Below are 17823 nucleotides of genomic sequence, written 5' to 3' on the forward strand. Positions count from 1 at the left end.
TTGGGTGTCAGATTCCTCTGCTCCTACAGTAAATATGATGTCCGTGCCCCGGTGTTCACAGCCATCTTTCTTCAGCCCAGCTCTTGGCCCCCTCTCTACTGTCTCTAGTCTCCTCTCCATAATGTCCGCTCCCTGTCATTCTTAGCTGCTCTCCTGAACTCCAGCTGCCCTCTTGCTGCCACCATCACCACCACCCATGGGCTGCTGTAGAGGTGACCTAGGTTCTGTGGTCACTTTGCTCTGATCTGCCTGACACCTTGCATTCTTGTGCCACTTAGCAGCAGAGGAAACAGGTTCAGAGACACAGCGAGCTGCCCAAGACCTGGCAGGTACATGGCTCAGTGAGAAACTCCTCAAAGTGAAAATGTAACAAAACATATTTATTTTTAAAAAAAAAAAAACAGCGAGCTGAAAAAGCTTCCACCGTATTGCATCCTGGCTTCTGCAGACACAGGGAAAGATCAGCATCTTTCAAGACTGAGATCATAGGTAGATCAGCCAGGTAGATGTGGAGTGGTACTGCTCACCATCCTGTGACTGCCGGGGTGGCAGGCAGCTCATGTTAACTCCTAAACAGTAACTGCTGACGAGGATGGCCATTCCTCTCACCCCGAAGCTGCCCAAGGCACAGCTTCTCTCTGGCCATGTCTGCCCTTGCCAGGCTGAGAGAAGAGAAGATGGCACAGGGCTGGACCACAGGCCACACTGAACCAAACCATGGCATTCTGTCTTGTAGCACCATGCCATGGACAGGTTCTGCACAGACTAGACTGAGAAATGGCTCTCACAACCAAAACAACAACAAAAAAAATACAAAAACAAAACCACAAACCTGGGGTCCTAGGAAGAAACTTGACATCTGCAGGAGGAGGAAGAAACACACCCATCAAACTAAAGGCAGAAATGGCCAGAAGCAAGCTATGCCCTACCCAGTCGGAATGAGTCTGGCCAATGTGGCCAGGATCTTGGTCAGGCCCACTGGATAAGGCATGACAATGAGTCTCCAATCCACACTACCAGGTTCTTTCCAGACCTCCTGGTGGCCTCTTGGTCACAGCACTCACAGGCCCTATTGCACCCAACACCCTTATTGCAGCCGCAGGTAGGAGGGGGCGGAGTAGTTGAAGAGCAGAAAGTCCATCTTATAGAGGTCAAAGAGGCGACGCTGGTAGAAGGGGCTAATGTCCTGGAAAAGGCGCCGGGCCTGATCACGGGTCAGGTCCTTCTCTGGCCTCCGCGGCGGAGCAGGGAAGCGGAGGCCAGGCTCACCCACCAGGTCCAGCACGAAGGCGGCATCATCTGCCAGCGTCTCGAACTTGCCCACTACGTCATAGCGCACTAGGCACGGATGGCATAGCGCATGCGCGCGCTCCCAGTGCTCGTTGAAGGGCTCGTGGCGGCGCGTGCGCGGATCGAGCAGGTAGGCCAGGAACTCCGCAAAGCGCACGTCATGGCCGCGGGCCAGCGCGTCGGGCTGCGCGTGCGGTCGTAGGCGACGCACGATGCGCGTGCCATAGCGCCGCTGGAAAGCCGCGCTGTGTGGCCCGGCCAGCTTGTTGCGATAGGCTGAGGCCAGGCGCTCGAAGGGCTCGCGCACGAAGAGGAAGGTCAGGTAGTCGCGCAGCCGCCTGTTGACCTCAGCCGGTGCAAAGTCGGCCAGCGAGGGCAGCAGGCCAGGCGCATGCGCCTCGTGCGCAGGGATCGCGCCCGGGTCCCCACGGCCGCTCAGAGCCAGCAGCACGCGCTTCCAGTTGGTGCAAGCCACCTTCGGCACGTAGCAGTACAGCAGCCGGTGTGCGTCGTCCACCAGCACGTGTCGCAGGTCCTCCGGCTGCAGCAGGCGTTGGCGTCGAGTGTAACGGCTGCAAGCCCGGCGGAGCAGCTCGCGCCGCTGCTTGTGCACCTCAGCCATCGCGGAGGGCGAACCCTGCAGAAGACAAGGGATGGTGGTATTAAGAGTACAGCGGATTCCAGGGAGTGAGACTGCACAGATGATATGCACCCAGGGACTCAAGCAGGGGATCCCCGACTGGAAACGGGAAACCCAGAGGTGGCACCAGTCTCTGCCTGGTCTGGAGTCAGAATCTGCCCGGGAATTGGGAGAAATGAAGTCTAACTGTTGAGGCAGGAAGGATGTGAGGAACTAGAGATGCTGGTACTGTGTGGACAATAGGATTGCAGAGAATTAGTTGTTGCAGGACTGGGTAAGCTGGATAGAGAAGGATGGCCCAAGGAGGTCATGGCACATCACCGCAGACACACATAGACCATGTCCTCCACTGTAGGTTTAATTTCTGCTGCCTCATTGTGTCTTCCCTACCTCACCCACTCTAACAAGGACAACAGAAAGGCTGTGCCCTGGTTATCATTGGGGCATTAGCATCCCTTGGCAACAGCCATTCAGCTACTTGTAGGATATTGGGCTTTTATGTATGTGGTGGTTAAATAAATGTATTGATTCTGTATTAATAAATAGGCACGTTTCTTTGGTCATTGCTTTATTTACTCCCAGCAAAGTTTCTTATTTTATGTGTATGGATGTTTTGTCTGCATGTATATTTGTGTGCCACATACACTCAGTGCCCAAAGAGGCCAGAAGAGGGCGCTGGATCCTCAGGACCTGGAATTACAAATGGGATGAGCCACCATATGGGTGCTGGGATTTGAACCTGGGTTCTCTACAAGTGCTCTTCATGCTAATCCATTTCTGCAGCCCTCCACCAGAAAGTTGTAATCTTAGTGCTTGGTCAGGAAGCTTGACCTTTTCCAAGCCCATCTTTCCTCTGTAAGAAACAAAAACAAACCAAACAAAAATAAAAAATAAAATCAGCCACCAGCATTCATCTAGCCCTTCCTTTATGCCAAACACAGTATAGCTGTGTGAATTAAGTCCTATTAAGAGGACCATGGACATGATCCACTTACCCTGCCTCAGCCATGTAAAGAACCAGGCTGTGCTTACAGAGTATCCATTCAAATTTATTCTTCTTCAAATAGGTTCCTCATCTCTAAGAATAGATCCTGCCGCCCTCATGAATATGAATTATGAATTGGAGGAGGTGTAACCACCTAGGGTGCAAGGCACTGTTAAAGTCTGCTAGTTAACGTATTAATGATAACTGTACCACCCTTTTGCTGTTCATTTTTCTGAAAATAAAGACATTAGGGAGTAATTTGGTTCCCTGATTAGCAGCTGCCAGACTTCCCATGGCTCTGCTGAGTAAAGGGATGGCAGCCAAATAGTCAAACTCCCCTCATGCCAGCATGAGCCATCTTGAACACTACAGACACCTTGAGAAAGCTACAAAGATCCCAACTGCTTCCCCTGGCTCCAACCAGGCACGGCTTCAACCAGGGGTAGGGGAACTGGGTTTTTTTTCCAGACTTTTGTTATTACATGGCTTAACAAGATCTAGAAAACCCAGCAGCCATTTCTACCTGGGTCACAGGGAGAGCAAGTGTCTAATCTCATCTGTCCCTGTGCCCCAGGTCCTTAATTGTTCCAAATCCAAGCCTCTATGCCTGTGGCATGCTAAAGAAACAAATGGCTGTTTGGTACCAATGCCCCTTCTTGGGCTGTGTGAGCAGAAATTGACTGCTTCTCCGTGATGCCCTCTGCACTGTTCCAGCTATTGAAGCATTGGACCATTGGGTCCTTCTCTGGAGGGTCTTTTCTTGGCTTCTTTCTGTATTGTGGGCTGTGATGGTAGCAGGGAGAAGGCAGGAGAAGCAACTGCTGCACCTGAGCTGAACCAACGCACTCTCCAAACATTGGAGAATGGCCAGGGCAGGAAGAAGGGAAAGGAAAGACCAAAGAGGGGTTGAAGAGCTGGGGTTGAAGAAGAGCTAGAGAAGGGGAGAGTGCATATCCTTCTTGCTGGAAAATTCTAGAAGGCTGCCGGATCTTTAGGGCCCATTGTTTCAGATGTAAGCCTAAGCATTGTGATGGTAGCTCATGTGAAGGGTTAAGGAAACCTGACTCTGCACTGACATAAAAGCAGCAGTAACACTAAAAGCCCCGATACTTCGGTATATAGTATATATACTATAGTATATTGGCTAAATACTCAACATAGTCTATAGTCTATATACTCAGTGCATAGCCTGAGTAAGAGCTATAACACTGTGGGATACCCCTTACTGCTGCTCCCCCCTGCCTACCCATAGCTTACAGCTGCCAAACAACTAAAAAATAAAAATAAAGCTTGTACATGAATGCTCATTATTCCTATTGGAAACAGTCTAAAAGTCCATAATCTGACAAATAGAAAAATAGTGTATGGAATATCTATAACAATATTATTCAGCCATTAAGTGGAATGAAAGTACAATAAATACTACAACACAGATCAACCTTGAAAGCATTATGCTGGGGTAAGGAAGTCAGGCCTAAAAGGCCAACCATTGTATGATTCCCACAACCACCACCACCCTTTTTTTTCCTGACACAGAGTAGCCCTGACTGTCTTGGAACTTGCAATGAGACCAACCTGGCCTTGAACTCACAGAGATGCTCCTACCTCTGCCTCCCAAGTGCTGGGACTAAAGGCATGGTTGTATAATTCCTTTTGGATGGAAGGGTCAGAACAGATAATGTTCAAGCAGGAAGTGGATTAGTGGTTGACAAGGGCAGAAGAGAAGGAAGAGGAATGGCCACTAATACAGGCACAGACTCTCTTGGGATAATGCAAGTATTCTTGAATTAGCAAGTGGTGAGGCCACACGGCATCGTAAAATATGAAAACCAGCCACTTCAAAAGAGTGAATTTATGTTGAGTTATTTCAGAATATTTTCAGCTCAGAGGGCACAGCAGAGGCAGAAATGGTGAAGTCCCAGACCCAGACCCAGACCCAGACCCAGACCCAGACCCAGCAAGAAATCATGGTCGCTGGTGGCATGAGAGCATGTGGGTGTGTGTCCACATGTATACGTGTGTTTCTGAGAGCATGTGGGTGTGTGTCCACACGTACACATGTGTTTCTGGAGCTTTTAAAAGTGTTCTGCAGAAGTCTAGGATTCATTAAGTGGCTTGCCCTTTGTGTTTTATGAGAGAGGGAAGAAACTAGCATTTCAGAAAGGATGAGTGGGAGGGCACCTTTTCCCTCAAGAGGTGATGGAGCCTAGAACCCACAGGCTAGGACAGGCTTTAGAGCTGGAGGGAGGGAGGTGGTGATGTAATGAGGGGTCCTATGTCAGTCATCCTGCATGAGTTAGTTCAAAGGAGATCTAAGCAGAGACGAACAAGCAGAGACACACCATCTGAATCCCAGAAAGTGACATTTTAGAAGAGCTAAACTGTACATGCCTGGAACTTGCCTGGAAAACCACAGAAGGATCAGCCACCATCTGGGGAGGACCAGGGCCTGGTTGAGGAGAGCTGTGCTTCACTGAAGTTCCTTTTGACTATGCCAAGTTCAGCCATGGCCATAGGGTCTGTGGGCTCTGAGAAGATCTTATCATTTGAAGCTATATTCGGAGCCCCACAGGCCAGGCTGGCCTCAACCTCCTTAGAGCCCAGCACATCCTTGTGGAGGAATGCTGGCCACTCTCCTCCCTCTTCCTCAGCTGACCCACAGTGTTGGGAGCCATTTCTAGCCTCAGAAGAACCAGCCATGCAGTGTCATACTGTCACAAAAGACATGCGTGTAAGGTATGTGGCCTAGCTCTGAGCAGAGATGTGGGGAAGTCAGCCATATGCTCCTGGGAAAGGCTTTTCCTTAGGATACAAAGCAAGAAGGCATGGTGGGGGGATCTAAACCTTTATCCACCCACCCAGTCTTGGGATCCTCTTCAGTGAAGATGGCAGTCATCTTGTAGCCATGAGACTGCAAATCTGTAACAGAAGTAACACTCAGAGGATAACAGGGGGCAGTATGGGACTGCTGTCGCATGAGCTACTAGTCTTTTCATCAACACCACTGGTGTTTTTTGTTTTGTTTTAATGTATTTTTAATTGGATATTCTACTTATTTACATTTCAAATGTTATCCCCTTTCCCCATTTCTAACCCCCCCCAAGGAACTCCCTATCCTGTTCCCCATCCCACTGTTTCTATGAGGGTGTGCCCCCACCCATCCACCCACTCCCCCCACCCACCCTCAAAATCCCCCACACTGGCTGTTTTAAGACAGGCAACACTGTCTCGGCAGATGACAAAACCCAGGCTCAGGAGAAGTGAGTTGCCTGGGGTCATGGCATTTTGTGAAGAGGCTGACTCTTAAACTTAGGGTCCCTGGGACTCCACAGCTGGTATCACATCCTACACTGTAGCCCTTGTTCTTCCCGCTGAGCTTCCCAGCTGTCCAGCTGACTTGGGGCTTTATGAGCTCACTGGCATCTGCAGGGTCCTCAGTCCCTTGCTTCAGCTTCCTGTCCTGTCTGCAATCACAGTAGCCTACTCTCATGGTCCGAATGACACAGGATTAGTCCTCATCCCTCGACACTTCTAATGCTGCCATTTCTCTAGTGGCACTGTATGTGGCCTCTAAGGATTGGACTCCAACAGTCCCTGGATGCTGTTGCCTCTCTGAAGGCTGCAGAGCTGGTGGAATCTGGGATCCCCTGAAAGTCTGTCCTCCCCCTGATCAATGTGCAGCCAGGAGTAAGCCAGACAGCCTCTTTGGACCAAGACTTCCTTATCTGTAACCCTGGGGTGTGGCTAGGTTCAGCAAACATTCCTATGCAGCCCCGCTGTTCTCCACACAGCAGTCCAAGAGAATCTTCTGATCCTGCTGCTTCTGTTTAAAATCTGCCATGGCTCCCCATTGCCCTTGCCACAGTTTGGGCCCTGTGGCATGCTGCCTGCTTTCCAGGCTCACCGCAGACAACCTCTCTGCCCTCCTTGCTACCAGGTTGTTGGCCTGGCTGTTCCCTGTGACACTTGCTTTTCCTCTTCAAATCACAGTACAAGCCCCTTTCTCAGGGAGCAGTCTCTCCCCACATCTACCAGAATGCCCCGGGAGAGTTCCTTGTAACCCCCACTGCTCCCTCAGAGCACAACTCCGCTTCATGTAAGTGTCAGTACTGGTCAGACTATTCCCTACCCAGCTGTGCTGTCTGCTCTGTGAGGGTAAGACCCCAGTTCAGCTGTTTGTCATTCAATCTCATCACAAGCAGATAGCTTACATACAGTAGGTGCTCAATACATGCTATCTGTGTGTTCCTTTGGCTGTGAGCTAGGGTGTGATCTCCTAGTGGTATTCAGTCTGTCCTACTTGTATGACGTTAGGCTTCCTTTTCTTTTCTTTTTTTCTTTTCTCTCTCTCTCTCTCTCTCTCTCTCTCTCTCTCTCTCTCTCTCTCTTTTTCTGGCGGTGGCATTCAGAAGAAGCTGCTGCCAGTTTTGAATACAGACATTTTCCTGGGCTGGGGTGACATTGTATGTAGATCCCTCTGTGTAGGAGGAGATGACAGTAAATCCAGCTAGTACACACCACCTCTAGGAGAGCTGGTACATCTACAGTGTGCTGTACAGCCAAGTGGCCAGCCATCAAAGGTCCCAGATGGTAGGAGTGTTTTGATGTAACAATATTGAAGCAGGCCGGGTTCCTTGAGAGCCAACCCCATCCATCCTGAGCCAAAGAGTGTTTGTACTCTGTGTGTGTGATGGCATGTCTGAGGCTGTGTGCAGTCCCAATAGGGCCACTTGCCCCATCTGCTTGGAGAGGGGGCAGGGCTTCCTCTGAACATTCACTTGTACCACATACTAAAATTTAGGAACTTAATGACCATCTACTTAAACTCCTGGGACAGGCATAGGCTAATGACCATTGGGACAAGCATGACTTAATGAGCATCTATTCACTGGTCCCCTGGGACAAGCATGGTGATGTGTTACCTCTCTGTATCTGCAACACATAGCATCAGACAAGCACAGGCCTCAGCTGTGGCAGGAGAGGCAATAAGTGGAAAAATTGGACTTCCAGGCTAGACAGGAAGCTCTGATGCCCATACTGGACAAAGCCTAAGACAGTAGGTATTCAGGAGACTGTGGCCTCCTATCCAGGATGTAAGAGGGCATTCCAGCCACTTACCTGGTCCAGGTCATGCAATAGCTGTAAGGGACTCTTCCTCACTCCTCCAAACCAGCTGGAGCCCAGAGTTTTGTTTTCAAATGCTGAAAAGCATAAGGAAAGAGAGAGATCACTGCTGGCTTTGGACAGGTGTGTTTTGGCAGCACACCTGGGACATATTTAACCTACTTAATGTGACTCAGTTTCCCTCCTGTGTCTTCTTTTCCTCCTGGGTATTTGGTGGGTGGTCATCACTTATAGAGCAGTGTCCTTGGGGTCATTCTCACCCTCATGCCCTATGCTCTACCACTGAAGTGTGGCAAGTACAGGGGACAAGAGGAAAGGAGCTACCTGCCCTATGGGAAGAGCACCCAGCCCATCTGTTTCTATTCCCTGTCTCAGGCCCTGCTTCCCCACCCACTCTCTTGGGGTCCTGTGGAGCTCACAGGTCTGATGGCTGTCCAGCCCCTAGGTCTGGGTTGTGAGCATCCAAAAAGGACTGGCCAATGGCATAGCCAGGCTGTAGGCTGTCAGAGTGAGGTCACCAGACTGATTGAGGCACTGTGAAAGGCCCTGGAAGCCTGTGAACCCTGTAGAAGCCTATGCATGCCATGAGGTGTGGATGATACTCCTGATAACTGTAGCTTTGCCTATTCCTGAAACTGGACAGGGACCTCTGTGTCTTAGCTTGCATTCCTTAGTGTCCCTAAGACTACTGGGCTGTCTGCACACCTGGGCCGTGTGTGTGCACCTAGGATAAGTGAGGTTGCTTGGATCAAGGCTCATGCAGGAAGCTTGTCTTGAGGATGTTCATGGACACAGTCCTTGAACTTCTACAGACCCTAAAGAAGGGATGGATTCTGCTGTGTGGTTTTTTTTTTTTTTTTGACAGAACAACACCTTTATCAGAGAATGAGCTACCAGGAGAGGTGACAGCATTAATACAGCAACCGGCATCAAGGCTGCAACATGCCTGAATGACATCTCTCAACACCAGGGGAGAATGTATCTTTGCTATTCTTCAGTTTCCAGGGGCCACTCAAGGCCACCCTTGAAGGGGTCTTCTTAGAGCCTCATCAAGAACTGAGGGGCCATGGTTCCCTCTAGGTCTGTGGGCGGGGTTAGGGAGAGCAGTCTGGAAGGATCACATCACAGCAATCTTACCCCTAGACCTACACAGAGGTTCCTGTCCTTCCAGAAGTCACTCTTTGCCCAAGGCCTTCTGTTTCCTGGCCAGACCACAGCTGCCTAAGTAGTGGGTTCCATAACAGATGCCAAGGGCCAGTGGGTGGAGGACAGACACCAGGGGGCCCAGAATAGCTGTGGTCACAGATTACAGGGCTAAACTATCTCCACCCTACCAATGAAGAATCGAGGCACCAGGTCTGGCAATTTCAGGGAAACTACAGAAGGGATGGTGTGTTTGTGTGTGTGTGTGTGTGTGTGTGTGTGTGTGTGTGTGTGTGTGTAAGTTAATCAGAAAAGGTTGCTCTTATAGTCCACTCCACTAAGGACTTCTGACTCTAGCTCCAAATAAGGCCCCAGCATCTTCACCATCAGTCTTGCTTGGCCTGATCCCAGATGTACTCCCTCCCCTCTGCTAAGACACACAGAACAGAATGGAGAAGAGACAGCAGGTTTGTATAGCCAGGGAGGAGGGTGGGCAGAACTAAAACTTCCCCTAATCCAGTGGTTCTCAACCTGTGGGGGTCAAATGGCTGTTTCACAGGGGTTGCCTAAGACCATCCGTGTATCAGATATTTACATTGTGATTCATTACAGTTGCAAATGACAGTTAGGAAGTAGCAATGAATATAATTTTATGGTTGGGGCTCACCACAACATGAGGAACTGTATTAAAGGGTTGCAGCATTAGGAAAGTTGAGAACCACTGGTTAGGTCCTAACCCCAAGAAGCTGAACTGCAGCAGGGAAGCTGAAAACTACCCCACCTTATAGAGGGGAGAGAAGGAACAGAGGAAGGACTGAAGTGCCAATGAAAGGGGATAAATGGGGAGTATCTTGGAGTGCAGCTGAGAGAGTGCAGTGTGGAGGCAGAGAGCCTGTACTTTGGAAGGAAACCAGAGCAGGCCTGTGGGATGGGAAGCAGGCCTGGGACAAGCAGGAATATGCTGACTGTCCAGGCAGGCTGCCTCCCTCAGCTCTAGACACCAATAGGAGGAGCACCAGAACTTTTGGTTCCCAGCCTTAAGTAGACTCAGTGCCCATGTAGATGGAAAGAAATCCTGTAGAAGGTTCCATGGGCCACAGCAGAGGGCTTTGCCCAGGTTCCTGTGGCAGCACATGGTGGGACCGCTGGTGTCTGGGGCAGGTGACACTGGACACTGTGGAACTGTGCTGTGTGACACTGACCTGTGTTCTCCTGTCAGGTGGACACTCACTTTCCCAGTTGTTAGACAGGAAAACTGACAGTCAAGAGGCCAAACCACTCAAGGCTGACTGGTTCCAAAGAAAGAGTACATCTCAGGTTCCAATGTCTGCCCTGCTAAAGACCAGGCTTCTGCTTTTAGGTTTCTGCTCATCCTACACATCCACAAGGTCCCCCAGTTCTGCCTTACTAAGGAGGAAGTGCTAGCCATGGTGAGGAGGGGCAGAACACAGGGGTCAGAGGGTGAATTACAGCAGGACACACCCTGCAGGAACCTCTGGGCTGAAACACCTCAGAAAACTCCAAGAAAGCGGACCTCAGTCCTCAGTCCTCAGCATGCACTTCCAGCAGGAAGCCCCATGCCCAAGGCAGGGGAGGGCAGGTTGCTTTGGAGGATGGGGCGTGGGTGGGTGAGTCCAGCTCAGGGCACATTGCAACAGCCACTTCCTGGTTAATAAGTTCTCATTGCCCTGTTGCGAGATAAACCAACAGAAACACCACCAGGGGCTAGGTCAGAGCCTCAGGTTTGCTGGCACCACTCAGAATCTCCAAAAAAAGGCTTTTGGGAACCCCTACAATCCAGTGTCCTGGGCATTCTTTCCTGTGGTTACCCTGAAGGGAGAGTGGGACATGTTAGACAAGCTTTTTTATGGGAAGAAAGAGCATTGTGCCTCTTTCCAGTTATCTTTAAACTGTTCACTGACTTTGACAAGCCAGCTGCTGTGAGAGAATCCCTATCTGACCAGCCGTCACTGGATCCACATTGCAGCAGCCCAGCCTTGTGAATCACCCACAGGCCTCCCACTCCTCCAATGGACATATGTCCACATGGGTTCAAACCCTTCTCTTAGTACTGCTTTCTGTCCTAATTTGCTTTCAGCTGCTGTGATAAAGCACCATGACCAAATGCAATGTGGGGAGGAAAGGGTTTATTTCATCACAGGGCGCAGTTCATCAATGGGGGAAGTCACTCAACCCAGGCACCTAGGGTAAGGGACTAAAGCAGAGGCCATGAAGGAACACTGTCTACTGGCTTGCTCCCTGTGACTCACTCAGCATCTTTTTTTATACACCCAGGCCCACCGCCCAGGAGTGGCATGGCCCACAGTGGTCTGGGCTCTCCAACGGCAGTCACTAATCACAAAAATGTCCCTACAGACTTGCCTACATGCCAATCTGATGGAGACGTGTTCTCATCTGAGGTTTTCTCTTCCCAGATGACCTCTAGCTTGTGTCAAGTTGATAACAAGTTGATAACCACTCCACTCAGTTTCCCATCTAATCAATGTCTGGGGTTCTTTCAAAGTCTTCCCCAAATATCCTTGCTGTGTAAAGTAGAAAAAATAAAAGCCCAAATCATCATTCCAGGCAAGGATAACAAGGGAGCAAAGGAATACAAATAGACCCTAAGGGCAGCCATGAAGCTGCCACAGAGACCCTGTGGAGAGGCTGCTGTGCAGGGCAACTTCCCCATCTCTCCCAATGTGCCCTCTTCCTTGACTCTGAGCTCTAGGCCTCAAATCCTGACCTAACAATTCTTGGCTTAAGAAAGTGGCTTCTTTTCCGTTGCTCACACTTGCCTCCCTATTCCTACTTGAGCTGATCGACCTGCCAGAGACCATTTCTCCAAGGACTCTGAGTCTCCTGAGTTCTGGACTCCAGCAGGACCTGGTGGGTCTCTCGGGAGCTCTATAGCAGCAGCCACACTCCCTCCTTTTGCTAACCAGTCTGGCATTTAGGTCAAGGGGTCCTGAGACGCCTCTGCTTTCCCACTTGACAGATCAAACCACCACACCCCTCAGGGCTTGTCTAAGAGTAGATGGCATGGAGACCTGTGGCTTTTGTGTCAAAATACAGCTCCGTGAGGTGGGACCTATGTAAGTTCTCCAGCTCCCATACAGAGACCGTGTGGTGGCAAGCTCATCAGACATGTAGTTAGAGGTAATGAGCAGCAGGCCAAGGGAGCAAGGGAGCCCAGGGGCAAGGGGCATGCTGGCGACAGAGGTGTCTTCAGCAGCTGTCCCACTCCACAGTGCTGAGCCTAGACTATGATTCAGTGCTGGTAGAAGATCTTGGGCATGTGGACTAGAATGGGTTCTCTGCTAGAAAGAGACCAATGAGATGCCTGGGACAGCTAGAACCCAGGCATAACCTGTAACCCCTCAGTGTTCCATTTGCCCAGCAGATGGTGACAGTGACACCTCATTCCCTGGAGCAGGAAGAGACAGGACCTGTCTTGGTCTTACAGCTGGGCCCTGAGCTCTCCTTGATGCATAAATCTTTCCCATGATCCCCTTCTGACAGAGCCTTGACTGTGAAGATAGGGCATGTCCCCTTGAGGCCTGGCACAGTGGGATCCTGCCATGCAGCAGGACCAGACCTCCCCCCTGTCTCCCAGCCAGTGCCTACCATAAGCACACATTTCTCCCCTAAGGTGAATGGAGAGCTAGCTAGCTCTAGATGAACTTGGGCTCTTGCTGGCCCACGACTGACAAGTTGGCAGCTGGAAACCTACTACAGAGGGGTTTGAGCATCTAGAGGAGTGGCTGTCAACCTTTTTAGGGCCGAGACCCTTTCTTCATGTTGTGGTGATCCAACTATAAAATCATTTTTGTTGCTACTTCGTAATAGTAATTTCACTGCTGTTATGAATCATGATGTCAATATCTGTGTTTTCCAATGGTCTTAGGCGACCACTGTGAATGGGGCTGTTCAACTCCCAAATGGGAGAACTTCAGATCTAGAGACTGAGAGATAAGGGGTGGCAGCTGAGGAAGCTCAAGAGATCCATCTCAGACCAGGGAGGATGAAGCTAGGGTCAGTGGGGACTTCCCAGGGCAGACAGCATGAGGCTAGCCTGGGGTGACAGGTATAAATGTCAGCCCTACCTGAGCAAAGCTGGTGAAGGGAGAGCATTTAGCCCCTTCTCTATCCATGCTTACACTTTCTCTCCCCACGTTCACACTCCCTTCCCTCTAGGTCTCCTAGGTGAGGAGGGGGCCCAGGACTGTGGTTGCTTTTCTTCTCAAACTTAGCTGGAGGAGGTGGCAGGAGAAGTGTGTCCCAAAATGCATGAAAACACCCTGACAGCCACTCAGACACATGCTTGTCTGCAGAGACACCCCAGGGTCCAGACTTTCATACCCCACATACCCTCATACCCCACAGCAGTGTTTGAGCCCTGAGGGACTTGAGACACTGTCGTCCAGGACTGAGTAAACATTTGTCTACAATGAATAACAGGGTGGACGGAGACTGTGACATCAGCAGACACTGAGACCACACCCAGATTGTGCCAAGGGACACGTTAGACATAAGGAAGCACCTATACAGGAGTAGCCATTCACCTACAGGTCTGCAGTAATGGGAAGGCAGCTGCCTTCTGGGGGACTTCTGGGGGTTCCCTGGCGCAGCTAGTTACATCTGGTTATGGAGAGGTTTTTAATTAGCAGAGTGAGTAGACACAAGCTTGGTGACTACTCCTGAGGCCTCCCCAGTTATTTACCTGGCCTCTATCCCAGGGGTCCCTAAGGATGTAGCCAATGTGATAAAAGGGCTGGGGCCAAGCACTGTCTACTGTAACATTCAAGCTCACCCTCCCAAAAGCCCTGTAAGCATGGAGTCAGCGCCTATCCCATAGATGAGACTGATAAGGCCCTGGGAGGGGACAGATAGTAGTTAAGCTTGCCAAGTGACCTCCAATCTACATGCCTGGTCATAGAGGTCCTTCATGGATAGGTATCATTCTGAAAACAGTTTTCCCTTGTCCTGAGTCACTCCCAGCTAATGCCCCTATCCCCCCTTGGGTAAGAATCTATCTGGAAGCAAGAAGACTCCATACACACAGACTAGGGATGGGCAACCATCACAAACATAGCCTACTGCCCAGGTACCTCCAAGCCACTCCACACTTGACCTCTGCCCTCAGCTTTGTCTGTAAAGTGAGTTATCTGCCAGAAGATCAGAGGAGACCTAGGCTCATTCAGAGACTGACCACATGCCTGGTGGAAATTGCTACTAGCAGGTCGTGGGCCCTGTACCCCAAGGACAGCATAGAGCTGTGCAGTTCTTCTGTGGATGTATAGACTCAGCAGGATCTCAGATTAAGACAAGCATCTCGGCCAGAGCACAAGCTGACTTCTCAGGGCTCAGAGACTGGAGCAAAGGTAGCACAGACAGTATCCCCAGAATGACCAAAAGTTCCCCACCAGCAGCACAACCGGAGTCAGACAATGATCAGAGACAAGGAGGGAATGGAAGGCACCTGTCTTCCACCAGAGTCCCAGCCCAAAACAACAGAGAGATGCCAGGTGGCCCCAGAAGGTGCTCTAGCTGAGAAAGCAAAGCAGAGCCCCGGGCCCGCGCACTCACCGGGACGCAGGGCACGAGGCGCTGCGCACAGGAGCAGGAGCGTAGCACCCAGACTTGCCACCACAGGCAAGGGCCGCCGGCAACAGAAGCGCCTTCCCATGCTGTGCCTGGCGCGTGGCAGGCGACCTTCATCTGCATCGCGTTCTCTCACTGCGCGGCAGAGGTCCAGGACACGCCCAGTCCTGCTCTTAGTTTAGGGCCCTGCCCAGAAGCAGCGTTCTGTGCTCCAGGCTAGAGATAGACATGCGCCTGACTGACTTAATGGGTAAAGCTGTAACCCCAGGACAGTGAAAAGCAGTGTCTATCCCTGTTACTAGTCATTAGTCCTGGATTCTCTACTCTACACAGATGGGAATTAGTAGGGGAGAAACTCTCAGGTACAGGTGGCCCAGCCCAAATGCCTTACTGGCAGAGTCAGAGGCTGCAGCTGAGGTCCTGGGAGCCAAAGCCCTGTTGGTCAGAAACTCTGGCTTCAAGTGGTCTGGACGCTCAATGCCCTGGGCTTTAACCCTAGTAGAGGGCAGTTATTGTAAGCCTAGGCATAACAGCTCTGGTGGCCAGGCTTTAGAACTCTTGGTCCTCAGTGCTGGCAAATGTCACAGCTTTCAGGCCCTGGGGTGCTGGGACCCTCTGCCTTTAAGGCTCTGTAGCTTCTCCTCTCAGCCTGCCTTCTCCAGCCTTAGTCCTTGGCAATTTCTTGTCTCTTCTTTACTTCCCCTGGCCTTGCCTATGTAGCTTCTGCTCCCCCACAGCAGCCCCCTCAGTTCCATCTCTGGGGAAGACCACTTTGGAGAAACTCTCCACATGGACCATACAAGTGATCGTGAGCTGATTCTGAATAGAAGTGTGTGCACCAATCAGGGCATGGCTCTTCCTGAAAATTGAGGACTGAATTTGCATCAATCATAGCACAGGGTACCAGGGAAAAGACTCCCCCTCTGTTGTGAGTAAAAATGCCCAAGAGTCATGTTGATTTCCTCAAGGCTGATGATGGGCAGAAAGTCCTGCATCCTGCACAAGCTGTTTCAAACACCAGCGACTGAGACCATGAGTTGGGAGATTTGAGATCCAGCAGCTGAAGTCAGAACTCAGCTTCCCAAGGTTTCCAAGGAGAGTTCAAATCAGCCAGAAAACATGAGGATAGTGGGAAGGTGGTAGGACTGAAAGCCCTCACTGCCTGAGAAAGATCTAAGTGTCAGGATTACAAATCTTCTAGGACCCAGTATCTTAGCTTATGTAAAGAAAAATAAATAGCCTGTGGTTTAAACCCAGTTCTTGAGAGGCAGAGGCAGGCCAGTCTCTGTGAGTTCAAGAACAGACTGATCGCCAGGCTGTGGTGGCGCACGCCTTTAATCCCAGCACTTGGGAGACAGAGGCAGGCAGATTTCTGAGTTTGAGGCCAGCCTGGTCTACAGAGTCAGTTCCAGGACAGCTAGGGCTACACAGAGATACCCTGTCTCAAAAAGCAAAACAAACAAACAAAGAACAGACTGATCTACAAATCCAGGACTGAATTTGTATCCAGAAAAAAAACTGTCTAGAAAGAAAGAAAGAAAGAAAGAAAGAAAGAAAGAAAGAAAGAAAGAAAGGAAGGAAGGAAGGAAGGAAGGAAGGAAGGAAGGAAGGAAGGAAGAAAGGTAAAAGATAATTATTGAAGGAGTGCTTTGCAATAGAGACCTCTTTGTAGCTGTCTTCACAGTGCCTGACTCCTGCCCAGTGTCCCAGGGGCCCACAGTGACTTTTACGGTAGGAAGGGAGGTGAACTGCACCGCAGTGCACCACAGCAGCCAGAGGTGGGGGGGGGGGGGGGCAAGAATACGTGAGGAAGCCCATCTCTGACCTGGCTGTACCTGCTTACCATTTGCTCTGGGTGCCATCATCCACTCAGGACCCAGTCAAGTAGTGAAATGAAAAAAAAAAATGGGCCTTCTAATGCATTTCTTAACGCCAGAGCCAGATGGCCGAGCTGAACACAAGCCCAAGAGACCTGCGCATGACAGTCCTTCCCCTATCCCAGCATCAGTCACGAATGTTTCTTCCTTCCCCCAAGCACACACTATAAGCGTCACTTTCTTATGTGTCTTCAAGTCCCGCTCAAATCCCAGTTTGTCCAGGACTTGTCCAACCTCGAGGAGAAGTGAGGGATCTTGGTGATGTCTTCCTGGGCACTCAACCTGTTGTACCTCGCCATGTCACCCACAGCTGTTGCAGGCACAGACAGCTGCTGCAGGCACAGACACTCAGAGCTTATTTCAGACAGGAGATTTGCTTGTAGAGAGACACCAGAGTGAAGTCCAGCCTTTCAAAGATAAAGAAAGGGTTGGGAGTGTGTCTTAGTGTTAGAGGGCTTTCCTAAACTGTGAAGCCCTGGCTTACACCCTGATGCCACAAAACAAAAATCAACAGTAGAGAAAGACATCCAGCGAGCGCTGTGGGGTGCAGACTGCACCTGATCTCAGGGTCTTGCTGCCCTCATGCCAGCCTCGTAGGGAACCCAAATGAGCAGCTGGCCCTGTGTGCACAGGAAGGGCATAGCTGATCCAACATTTAGCCTTGAGTGTGTGGGATGAGGTGTTGCACCCAACACTAGCATCTTACCTGCCATCTGTACTCCATTTCCCTGTACAATGGGGATAATGTGAAACCCCACTGTGTCGTGGAAGGTAAATGGGAAGCAGAGATATTTGAACAGGTGCAGCAAGTGCCATGTAAGGACTTGATATTAGTATTCAATAATCCTAATTGGTGCCTCTTACAGCAATGATCTATTATCAATTAATGAAGACTATGAAACAAATAACATTTATATATTTAGCTCCAAATACCTACCTCATTTTGGGGTAGGAACCCAGCTCACACTAAAACCACATCCTTCTCAGGATGTTTCATCCTCAAGGAATTTCTGCTTCCTTTCAGCCCAGCCCAGAACCCAAGGATGCTGGATTACCCATAATACCTATCTGCCCCAAATCTCACCCAAACTCACAGGGTTCCTCAGACCAGAACCTAGTCCAGTCTTCCTATCTTCAGTGTGTTTTGCCCTTCTAGGCTG

At 50.4% G+C, this 17823-nt stretch overlaps 1 protein-coding gene across 1 annotated transcript; it reads right to left on the reverse strand.

Moving 5' to 3' along the window:
• Positions 1–359: 359 nt before the first annotated feature.
• Positions 360–14891, reverse strand: Chst13 (carbohydrate sulfotransferase 13). The gene is made up of 3 exons (XM_028773115.1): positions 14772–14891; positions 8034–8116; positions 360–1927 (listed from the first exon to the last, which is right to left on the reverse strand). The coding sequence occupies exons 1-3, from the start codon at positions 14869–14871 to the stop codon at positions 1088–1090; spliced, it is 1023 nt and encodes a 340-aa protein (XP_028628948.1). The 5' UTR covers positions 14872–14891; the 3' UTR covers positions 360–1087.
• Positions 14892–17823: the final 2932 nt, after the last annotated feature.

Source organism: Grammomys surdaster, unplaced genomic scaffold, assembly GCF_004785775.1.
Source record: "Grammomys surdaster isolate TR1022 unplaced genomic scaffold, NIH_TR_1.0 220, whole genome shotgun sequence".
In the NCBI taxonomy this organism is placed as follows: domain Eukaryota; kingdom Metazoa; phylum Chordata; class Mammalia; order Rodentia; family Muridae; genus Grammomys; species Grammomys surdaster.